At 33.1% G+C, this 12,267-nt stretch overlaps 1 protein-coding gene across 5 annotated transcripts; it reads right to left on the reverse strand.

Moving 5' to 3' along the window:
* Positions 1 to 1,013: 1,013 nt before the first annotated feature.
* On the reverse strand, positions 1,014 to 9,765 carry LOC136220968 (nucleolar GTP-binding protein 1). Of its 5 annotated transcripts, XM_066008837.1 has the most exons (16): positions 9,645 to 9,765; positions 9,421 to 9,557; positions 8,432 to 8,552; positions 8,270 to 8,334; positions 8,054 to 8,167; positions 6,801 to 6,875; positions 5,945 to 5,983; positions 5,352 to 5,423; positions 4,935 to 5,048; positions 4,235 to 4,306; positions 4,093 to 4,129; positions 3,514 to 3,626; positions 3,037 to 3,240; positions 1,690 to 1,880; positions 1,339 to 1,502; positions 1,014 to 1,161 (listed from the first exon to the last, which is right to left on the reverse strand). In XM_066008837.1, exons 1-14 carry the CDS (start codon positions 9,724 to 9,726, stop codon positions 1,791 to 1,793), a joined length of 1,335 nt encoding a protein of 444 aa, XP_065864909.1. In that variant the 5' UTR covers positions 9,727 to 9,765; the 3' UTR covers positions 1,014 to 1,161; positions 1,339 to 1,502; positions 1,690 to 1,790. The 5 variants fall into 5 exon arrangements, with proteins under 5 accessions (XP_065864909.1, XP_065864908.1, XP_065864910.1 ...); XM_066008836.1 differs by having other exon boundaries at positions 1,014 to 1,502; XM_066008838.1 differs by having other exon boundaries at positions 1,014 to 1,502; positions 9,663 to 9,744.
* Between the last annotated feature and the right edge of the window lie 2,502 nt (positions 9,766 to 12,267).

Here is a 12,267-nt window from a genome sequence, read left to right on the forward strand (position 1 = left end):
CAAAGTATGATTTAGGGTAAAGGTTATACACCATTGATGAAATTTACCCATGCTTTTTGCAGTCATTAGTCAAAAATTATTGTCGTGGAATATATTCTATTAAAATATTATATTAAATATTATTCTATTTAAATAAATATATAATAATATAATAAAAAAACAAAATGAAAATATAATTAACTATTAATGAAATATTTAATATAAGAAAAATGATTTAGAGTAATTAAAAAGACTTACTTTGCAAATTATCTAAAATTCAATGTCTAACTTTGCAAATTTACGAAACCACACTTATTGTTTTTTTTTTTGATGGAAAACCACACTTATTGTTTAATCGAAAAATTGATTCGCGTATTCTTTAATTGCAAAATTCAAAAGTTATGACCTTTATTTGTAAACTTTTAAACCATGAAAACTGTTTTTGCAAATTGATCAAACAAGGTTTATATTTATATCTTTCTCCAAAAAAAAAAGTTATTCATGATTTATAATCATATGAAAGAATCTACAAAACTTGAAAACTGAAACTCTCCGCTCCAATAAATTCTAAACTTAACGAATTTGATAATATTTTAAGTTCAACTTAGTAAATATTTTATCTTTTTATAATATTATGAATTTGAACTGAATCTTATGATTCGATTCGATTCACATATCACAGATTCATAAAATGAGGATTTCGATTCACAAATCGAAATCTCGATTTGACAACTATGGTAACACGGATTATTGGCATCAAAATATTATCACGCAAGAAGTAACATAATTTTTTCCATCAAAATTTCAGCACGTGGCAAAATTTTTGATGACATGTTATCCACATGGCATCTCTGTCGAATTTGTTCTTTGGTTTCCGAACAAAAAAGATCATAAGTGAAACTAAAGTTAACCAGCAAGTTTCTCATGAAGAACTAAGATTTATGACATTTATGTTTCATTTCTGATAGTCGGAGAACTAACTCCAAGTCGGAGAACGGTAGAATCCTGCAACATTTTAGTGCATATATTCGCAATGGGAGAATACATAAAATATCATATATAGATACTTACTGTACCAACATCGAAAAAGCATAGACAAAGATCCCATTTCTAGCCACAAAGTCTCGTAGGCAATCTAAGTTACCGACTCTCCGACCCCATTTCGGGTCCAAAACGATATACCTGAGCTTCAAATAAATATACAAATATTACCTTCTAAGTTCACTGGTGTAGATCCAAAAATTCACCAACTGGATGCCCATTATTCACTTTCAATCAATACTCAGATACATCATTTTGGGCCATTTCTCATATTTACATAAAAGAAAATTTCTATATGATTCGCATTTGATAGATTACCTTAACCTGCGATGACAGGAGCGAGCATGTACTACTGGAACCGAAGCAATGAAGTTTCCTTTCATCATGAATCTTGGAAGCCGTCTCCTAGATCTTTGAACTTATGGTTGAAAACTCGCAATGCGTCGGTTCCATATTCATTGTCTTCCATAGACACCTTTTGGCTGGGTCAATAGAGCAATGAAGGTTAGAGGCATCACAATGGATTGTCATGTCGATGTCATAATCGTGTTATGTGATCTATATATTACACATGATTGTATATGATATAAATGCAACAAAAATGATAACCGTGCCAAATAGATCGTGTTAGACGGGTTGTCTCTCCAATGAAAGTAGGACGAGACTTACTGATTTTGGTGAACTCCGTATGCAATGCAGAATCCATTATCCTCAGCATCTAGCATAAGCATTACTGAAGCCAGCAAATAACAACGAATTCCGGAAATCTTTTAAGTTACGGACATATCTTCGTAGGAGATTCCCTGTTCTTTGATTTTCTCCATCTGAGCAACCAATAGGTCGTGAACTTCGACTTTTAGCTGCAGAGATAGTGTCTATCAGTATGACTTCGATCACTATGAGCATATAATAATGAAAATTTCAACTCGAAATAGTAGGAACGCCACAAATACAACATGCACAATCTACTAGGCTGTCTTTAAACATACCACAACAAATATCGGATCTGGCAAGTCCAGACTCTCATCAACAGCATCCACCCCCCAAAACAAAAATAAAGTTACAGTTAGGGTTGTAATCGATCTGCCTGAGTCGAGCTTTGGCCTACTCATGCTCGTTAGAAAATTGACGAACTCGAACTCAACATCATATTCATGAGCTACTTGTAAGTTGCTCGCAAGCCGCTGGTTAATTCTGTTCATAAACTTTGCTCGCGAACTGCCATTCCTTTCAACAACAACAACAACAACAAAGCCTTAGTCCCGAAATGATTCGGGGTCGGCTAACATGAACCATCATATAAAACCGTGAAAATCAAGTCGTGTCAGCGACACAGATTCGCTCCCTCCACTCCGTCCTATCCACTGCCATTCCTTTCATTTCAAAAAATTATGTCCATTTGAATTTTCTTTAACACAAAACTACATAGTTTTGGAATCTACAGAACTAAAGTTTAAACAATACTAGGTTGTTCTACATTTTCCCCTTTATAGAAATGCTATTCTAAAGAAAATAATCGAACCAAACTTGCTCACGCGCGTGTTCATAAACATATAATCGAGCCGAACGCTGAGCCGCCCATTAATGTCTTGGCTCGGCTCATTCACAGCTCTAGTTACAGTTGACTGTAACATTTCTGCCAAATTCATAATTGATTTCAAATCCCTAGGCATCACCAGGACAGTTGTTGTCTAATCTATTTTTCTAGAAGAACGCACCCGGTGGCCATCCATGATTCATCTGTGACATGCATTGATTCCAAATCCTAAACTGTCTACAGTTGACCAAGATAGTTCAAAAAATTCAATCATAATATGCCAAATTCATAATGAATTTTAAATCCCTCCCATCACGCAGACCAATTATTGTCCAATAAATTTTCTAAAACAAAGCATCTATATCTATCTATCTTTAATCTCTGACGCATAGTGTGCCTTACATTGTAAACACTTAACAAAAACCACAATCTAGACAGTTAAAAATGCCAGTTTATGAGGTTAAAATGGAAGGCATTACCTCATTAAGCCCTTCTCCACTCTTCACTGATACACGCATCGCCCCTCTAGGTCCCATATTACAGTAACTCATCATTTCAAAATGATCGCCATTATCTTCTATCATGGAGTTAATAGGAGACTCTCGTAATAAATCACATTTCGAGACCACATCAAGCCAAAGATGATCGCTGAACCTTTCTTTAATTTCTTTATATATCACAAACTGCAAATAAAAGTAATCAGCGAGAAATTCAAATTAGAGATAAATCAAATTTTCAACAAATGATCAAATATCACTAATTAGAGTAATAGTAATACACATGATGCCTAGCAAAAACAAGCAATCACATTGGAAGGCTATATATATATATATCATTGGAAGGCTAAATATTTTCACCCATACGACATGTCAAGCAATGCACACATCCTCCTAGTATCATAATTAGAATATTCTGTAAGAAGTTCGAAAGTTGGAATAATTTATATCATTTGATACCTGATCAGAAGGTGAGGTCCCACATTCTCCAGTGAGATCATGAACATAAAGTATTGCAGTTGGCAAATGAGTGAGTACAGCAAGAGTTAATTTCTCTAAATTGTTCCTGTCTTCTGCAGGTTGACAAAAATATACAAGTTAAGCAGACACAATATTGAAAACAGAAAAGTAATCCAACGTATAATAAGTTATCATCACTCGCTATGTTGCACGGAAACTCTTCTTCAGTAGCGTTTCCATGTGTCTCGTGTCCGTTTCCGTTTCAGTTTCTATTTCCGTTTCCTAGCTATATTTCTTTTAGAAATAACGTTTCCTGGTGTATGTTCCCGTTTCAATTTCCATTTCCGTGCAACATAGATCAGTCGTAATGCTTTGGATAAACACCTTCATTACTGGGCTTACAACCTAACCCCTCTTTTTTCCTAATTTCATTCCTCAAGCAAATGTATATGGAAGACAGACTAGAAAAGAAAGGAGCACATTTATTTATTTATTTATTTGTCACTTGAAAAGTAGTCAAATTTTCACATCAACCATGCAAATAATGGTAAGCAAATAAGAAAATGCATGGTGCATTACCATCACATCTTTTCAGTAGCCCAGGGGTGTCTGTAACCTGCGTGTTTCAGAACATATTTAAAATAAATAAATAAACAAAAATGATTGCCAAAGATGGCCATTTAACAAAAATTGCACAAAGAAAAAAGGAACTGAGAATAACCTGAAAATGTTGGAAGTTAAAGGCAATATGGCCCATTAGAATTCCTCTAGTGGTGAAAGGGTAGTTGCAAACCTGAATTCAAACATTGGAAGGAAAAGGCAGAATGAAATATCACACTAGAGAATAAACAATGAGTAGAAAAAAAGGTAAATAATTTATTAGTAATGAGTTTTTGCGTATTACACTAATCAATCCATGTCTTATTTATTTAGCACCTAAGTTTTGTCTCCGTCAAGTCTTTAGTCATTAGTCCATCCATTCAAAATACATCTGAAATTCTGTTAGTCAAATCTTGTTTACGGTCAAAAGCTAGCATATGACCATAGAAATGATTTGACAAACAAAATTTTTGGATGATTTTCATATGGAGTGACGAAAGAGTTGATGGATGTATTTCGAATGGAGGGACTAATGACTAGGAGTTGATGGAGACAACTTAGAGACTATAAAATATTTTTTGCAAAAACGAGGATTGACTAGTGTAATACTTAAGGATTAATAAATTATTTACCCAAGAAAAAATAATAGAGATGCTTAAACATGTTAATTGAGCCCAAAACGGTCAATAAACTATTGATTTATGATAGAGCCTCAATCGTCTGGGCTTATCTATATCCTATCATGATGTTCAATATTCAATTCGGCATTTATAACTAAAACCACAAAGAACAAAGTAAAATCAGTACAAATTTGTACAAACCTCTGGCTTCCCTGTTGAAAGTATACGAACCAAGGATGACTTCCCCACATTGGGAGCTCCAACAAGACAGAGAGTTGGCATTTCCAAATCAACTACTGGCATAGCACGCAAAGTCTGTAAACCAAATCAAGGATCAAAGTGGACCAGTTATATATCACAGGTTGAATATAATAACTTATGAATCATTGCCAAAACGGACAAATAGATGGAATAACGTAGCAGGAATTATATAATAACCATCAATTAAGCTTATCAACTAATGTAACCAGAAAAAAGAAAATCAAGAATGTTATAGTACCCCATTGCAGGCAGACACATGCATAGGTGTATGACCACAAAATAATAATAAAAAAGGAGAAGAGAATTATAAAGAAAAGCTTGTAGCAAGAATACAGATTTGTGATGAAGGAAAAATACCTTGGCAACGTTTACTAATTCATCTACTGCCTTTCCATCACATTTAAAAATTTCTTCAAGATTTCCTACACCCTGCAGATATTAAAGGATTTAGTTGACCCAGGTATTAGCAAGTGAATGCAAAAAAAATAGGGAAAGTATAAAAATAAACCATGTGTTTTGGCCGATCTGCAAACACAGATATCTTGAGGTTAACTTTACTCCGATAGCAAAAACAGTCAAAAAGAGTAACAGTGTTACAAAATGATGATGTGGCAGTTTCAGTCAACTGGTCAAAGGGGTAATTTTGTCTTTTTCATTTATTTTAGATTTTGTCATTTAATTTTTATTTTCTCTCCCCTCCACCTCACCCTCTCTTTCAATGACACATCACCTTCTCTCTCCTCTCACCTCTCTCTCTAAAATTAACGAAAGCTTATCTCTGTGTAATCATCATTTCTAACGTTCTTTACACTTTTTTACTGCTTTTTCTAACAGAGTAATACTCCATTTACCCATTTGTCAACTTTTAAAGCACGGAACTGTTGGTTGCAAATTGGTCAAACCACACAGTTTATTTTTGTACTTTAACCAAAAAAATAATAATAACTGACCTCATTCAACCGTTCCCCAGCCTCTCGTTTTGTCGAAGACTGCCAAGAATTGTATTACCAATTGGTTAAAACTTGCATATGTTCTATAATGTGGAATATGTAAAAGATAATAATTCATTAGCCTTTTACATACAGTAAATAACAACAATAATACTACATGAACACCAATTGACACTACATAAACAGGTAGATAAAGCCATGCATGTCTGTAAAGCTTTTGTAAACATAAAGGAGGTATACCTTCTACAGTTCACAATAACACAGATATGAAGTGCAAGTATGTAGTACCAATTTCCTTGGTAAAGGTGCATATTTTAGTTCTATGGTTCCATAATATGAAGCTATTACTTTGGTAGTCCATTCTGGAAGTCTTGCCTACTAGCATTTAAGAAGACAATATAACATGAAAGAGCCCACAAGATATGACGTTTGAGAAACTAACAAGATATGCAAGAAACTTAAGCTATTGACCACTTTAATGAAACAACTTGTACCATAAAATTTCCAAAAGCTTAAACCAAGCAAAAGGTAGTGACAGAGATAATAATAAAAAACTATTCTTGCCTTAACTATTGGCTTAAACTTTTAGTTCAATTGGTTTCTTTCTTGACATGGTATCAGAGCCTCTTAGACCAAGTGGCCGAGGGTTTGAATCCTAGCAACCTCATTTGTTGATTAAATTTCAATACATGCTAACTATTGGATCTTAACTATCAGTTTAAACTTTTAGTTCAATTGGTTCTTGACAAGTAGCACCAAGTAAATATTATCCCAACAACTTCTAAGCAACTAAGCAAAAGAAATGTGTTCCAAAAAAAGTATAAACAATAAATTAGCATTATTCAAGAACACTAACCTTAGCACACACAGAAGCATGTTCCTTTCCAACAGACACCACCTTCTTCCTAAGAGCATCTACTTTTCTCAACACCTGTAAACTTTAGTTGAATCCTCAATTGGGAAAAAACAGATATAGAACTAAGCAAGAAAATAAACAGCTTTTTCCGCAAAAATACAACTTCCAATAGTAATGCATAGGGACCATAACATAAGGCATTACTTTTCACTAGAACAAGACATCATCAACTTTTATCCAATGAAATCAGTCTGTCAAGCAGGGTTTTTGATATAACCCGGGTTGAAAATCCGGATTCTCATATGGAGTGAATATGTCTACCAGATGGACCTGTTACTCGAGCACGTGCTAAGCAGTTTGAAGAGGAGCTCCAAACATATGTGGTGCAAATGTTAGATATGTCGGACCAAATTAACATAGGTGGAATTCAAGAAGCTATAACTTTTTCATACCTCTCGGGTTATTCGGAAAGCGGACACATCAAAGAAACCGAACATGGACTAAACAAAACAAGCGGTGAAATTGAGTCAAAAATCACCATATGAATTTTAACCATTTGGATTTATGGGGAAAATAAAATCAATTCAATATGAATTGATTTAATTTTTTTTCAATGGTCAAAATTACAACTTCCAAAAAAACCATGTGAACCTAATCAATTCCATGAGAATTGAGTCTTGTTTTTTCATTTGCATTATTGTCAAATTATGTGTATTGATTTTCTTTGTCTTAATGGTTGACTAAATAAAGTACTTAAATGCCCTTGTATTATTGTTGTTATCAAAGATATGTAACGGCAATTCAAGTCATTGTTTGTATTTGCTTTACCTATTTAAGGGTGAGCTTTTTCATATGTAAGACACAAGTTTGATTTCAATAAAAATATTACTCTTAAGAGTTTGTGAGTGGTTTCTCTTGTGTTCTTTCGGGCACTACTTTGAACAGTTCGGGATTAAATCCTTAATTCTGTCCAACCCTGATTCGTTAGCTTTCCTAAGGATCAAATCTAGTTGTCGGGTTTTCGAGGCATTGTTCCTCGTGGGTTCGCATCAGTTTTAAGAGACAAAACAAAACCCAGTTCCAATACTATCTGAAGTGAAATAAATATAAAAATTCTAAACTATTATCGTTCTGGTATTTACATTTTTAAAAGTTAAAAGACCCTACGCCCTTTTAAGCAAATAGCAATTGCTGGAGATTCAAAGGATCCACTTTCAACGATTCATAAGCATTGTAAATTCCTCACAAGATACCTGTTCATAATTTCCATCTCCAAGCGTCAACTCAATAAGTGACTGTTCATAAGGATGCAGGCCTTTTCTCTTGGGGAACTTCTCCAAATATTCTCTTAATGGAATTGCCAATTCCTGAAAAACGAAGCAATAGCCCAAGATTTCAGCCATTTGCTCCTTGAAAATAAGATAATAATTGCTACTTGAAAAACAGATAACAAGAAAACAAGGACTTACTTTCATCAGTGCATCAAGTTGCTTTGCACCTCTATTTCTCTCTCGCTTGGCAATATTAGCAATGCCTTGAAATGGGATGAACAAGCATCATAAAAATTTGGTCAGACAAGCCAAAGTAATCGATACTATCAGCATGGATTATGACTGAGATCAGGCAATCACCTTTAGTGGCTGAGACCCTTTTTGCCTTCCTCATTGCTGAATAAAGTATATCAACTGATTGCATCACCATGGGAAGCTTTTGAAATGCACCAACATTTTCAAGTTTTTTTGGTGCTTTATCCTAGACGAATCCATGTACACAACAAAACTTACTATCGAAAGTAGGAGAAGTACAAACATGCAAAAATTATTAACATGAGAATCACAAATGATAATATTAATTACACCATGAAGTAAACAAGAAAAGATAAAAAATAAAAAAAATAAAAAAATTGATGCTTGGACCCGTTTGCCAAATTGTAAATGTGAAAACTTCAATAAATACAGAAATTTCAATCATTAGCAGCCTCTAAGCATTCTAAACAGAGTAACAGAAATCCCCCTCCCACAAACGGTTTCTTCAAGGATGCATCACCATTACTTGATAACAGGTTATTCAAATGCAGCCATAATAAAGTCATTGTATATTCACTTTCATTCCCAGCTAATCAAGTTCTCTGAACAGTTGGACAGACCAAAAGTACATCTAATTTCACTATCATAAAAGCTGCACAAAATGAAATGTGAACCACTTTTGCCAACAATTTCCCACCACTTAACCATGTCCCAACGATTTCACGAAACTTGTGGTTCATTTCTTAGCAATACCACTGAACCATACTTTTTAACATAATTTATTCCACTACGTTTCCAAAGTCAGACCTCCTAATTAATTACCTAATTGACTATTTTCCCAATCCCACCCAAAAGCAGAGGTTTAGTGATCCCTGCACTGTTTTTCTTGTGGAGAACGTTGAAAATCATTTATGTCCATGGACGGCTCATTCACCCCCTCTCCACCATCTCTCATTTCATCTTAACCCAGAGCTATGACAAAGAAATGTAAATGTGCACATTACCAAAGTCACAATTCATAAGCTATGTTATTGCTAATACAACTAAATTATTAAAATTAAACATATAAATAAGTAATAGGAGATGCAAATTACCATAGTTTTGTTCTGTTGTTGCTCAGTTTGAGAGGTGGGTACGTAGCTTGCATTTGTAATCTCGTAAGTAATAGTCTGTACATTTCTAGAGAAGCATACACTTGGAAACTTTATTCTTCCTGTTTTGGCATAAGAACCTGCAATTAGGAAGAAGCCTATCAACACACCAAATTGAATTCAATTAAATTTACAAATTCAAGCTTCAAAGAGAGCGTAGCGTGTACCTTGGGAAAATTCAGTACCTCTCAGTAGAAATTCGGTTGAAGTAATCCGCCCTAACTGCAAGACACCTAATCCTCGACTCATCTCTCTCTCTCTCTCTCTAACGGATGCAAACAGTTTGGGTTTTTCTCGTCTCAGGGTTTATCATCTGGTGAACGAACGACAACTAAAATTCTAAACGACGTGTCGTTTTAGTAGAAGTTTGCTTGGCCCTCTTTACGCCTTTTTCTAAGGCCCATAACTATATGAAATTCGGCCCGATTGCCATCATGTGACATTTCAGAATCTTTAATACTTTCTTCGTCTAACATATTATAAGGTGAAAAAAAAAAAATACTTTAATGTTTACCGTCAAAATAATTTTATGTCTAAATTGGTGTAATTTTACTTTTAATATAGATAGCTAAAAATTGAACCAATTTCAGATACATCATTACAATCTATAATAGATATTTTGTTTGAACTGTCTTTTATTTGCATGGACATTCGTAAACCATATAAGGCTTAATCAACACCTACACAGGTATAAATTCTCTCTTTTAACTTCTCTAACTTGATTTTTTTGAAATCCGAAACAACGTCGATTCACTATCAATTATGTTATGATACTTGCAACTTTTTTCCATTGGTCATTCCAAGATACTAGACAAATAACAATATTTGTGAACATACTATACTTAGAAAAGCAAAATACATTGTCTCATGTCATAAATTGTAAAAATGTAGTTTGAAACTGAGTGAAACTGAGTTTCGCTTTTGTCATTTGTGATCGCATGTATGTATTTGTGAATCGCATTTACTCAACTGCATTGCATATTATATAAATATGATATGAAATCCAATCGTATTTAACCCTACAGTGTTCGCATATTATGTAAATGCGATGAAAGATTCTATCGCATTTCTTTGTAATGTATTGCATATGTGATATGAAATCCTATATCAAAGGGATCACATTTTTTGAAGGGGTTCACATTTTGCGATTTGCGAATAGCAAACCTTAGATCTGTATCTTGTTATATGCGTAAAAACTTTGAATGTAACGGTTTCTAACATATTGTGTTTTCTTCAAAAAAAAAATTGTGAAGATAAATGTTAATGCTTGAGAGTGATTTGAAAATGAAATGCATGGTTTTTAAAACCGGAAATCGGGCAGACTTTCGGTCTGATGATAGCATTTTAGGGTCATTATTAATGACCACATACAAACCAGGTGAAATCGAGGAATCGGTAGCAACCCAATGAACCGGACTCACTGGGGTTCAATTTTTTAAAAAAATATATATTTTTTTTTTGGATTTTAATTCATTTTTTTATTAAATATTTAATAAAAAAGAATCAAACAAAAATTCTAAAAGAAACTACGAAGAATCCTAGCTTGAAGCTCCTTGGTAGTTCCCTCATCCACTTATCTATTTATAAGCTCACTTTGTGCTTCATTATCTTATTCTTTACCTTTCACTTTTTGTGCTTCTTTATTCTATAAACATTCCACGTTGGAAAACTTGGAAGTAAATGTAATTGGTTTATTTATTTTTTTTATTATTTTTCTTATTTCATTTAATGTCATAGTTCAATTATTTTGATAAACTAAATATGGTTTCTCGGTTTTGCTATTGGTTTTAATAATGGCATAATTGCTATAAATATAATAAAATATTAGAATATTTTATCATAATATTGTTAAGTATATTTATTAATTTATATTTATATATATATATATATATATATATTTGATTCAAAAAAAAAAAATATATATATATATATATATTATTTATTTTTAATATTGCTTGGTTCAATCAATCCGAGTTAATCGATTGAATCCATTGACCTCTAATTCCTTTATCAATCTGGTTCGATGATCGGTCCGGTTTTTAAAACATTTATGAGATGGAATTGATTCTCCTAAGTGTTCATTATATATATATATATACTAAGAATATTTTTAAAAAATATGTGGTGGAAAAATCTATTTAGATACCATATATAGGAACATATCTTATTATGTAAATGTGTCTCTCCAAAACGCTAGTTTTGTAATTTACCATAATAATAACTATTTAGTTAAACAGTATAAATTTCAGTTTATATATTCAATTTTTATTATATTTTTAATTTTTTATTATGAAATTTATTAATTTAATATCTTTAAATATTAGTACAATTTTTATTAACATGTTAATATTTACTATGTTAAAAATATTAATTTTTTATAAAACATCAATATTTTGATTCTTTATCTTTTTCAATACCGGTCTAAATTTTTTTTTAGATGAAGACCGGTCTAATTTTAAAAACCATAATATTGGTTATAAAGGAGGGGCTAATCCCAAGGAAACACTAAAAACAGATCGACCCTTAATAACAGGTTATTATGGGAAGCCTAGACCTACAAAAATCTGCAGGAAGCGCATCACACTCGTGATCCAATCAGCAGCTGCCATGTTCCCTTTCTGTAGGATATGAACGAGTCGCACCTCCCAATCTTCATCATATAACTCACGACACGCTATAATAAGCCAAGAAAAACGATGACGTTGAACCACCTCATGAACAACAAGCCGAATTACTACCAAAGAGTCCATTTCGAATACTATCTTGCAATAATGCCTAGCCCATGCGTAC

Source organism: Euphorbia lathyris, chromosome 2 (genome assembly GCF_963576675.1).
Source record: "Euphorbia lathyris chromosome 2, ddEupLath1.1, whole genome shotgun sequence".
Lineage (NCBI taxonomy): Eukaryota > Viridiplantae > Streptophyta > Magnoliopsida > Malpighiales > Euphorbiaceae > Euphorbia > Euphorbia lathyris.

Coding starts and splice junctions, on each gene's coding strand:
- LOC136220968 (XM_066008837.1), bottom strand. CDS start 9,726: ATGAGTCGAGGATTAGGTGTCTTGCAGTTAGGGCGGATTACTTCAACC. Junction 8,553..9,420: donor AACAACAGAACAAAACTATG/GTAATTTGCATC, acceptor GGATTCGTCTAG/GATAAAGCACCAAAAAAACT. Junction 8,335..8,431: donor AAGGGTCTCAGCCACTAAAG/GTGATTGCCTGA, acceptor TCCCATTTCAAG/GCATTGCTAATATTGCCAAG.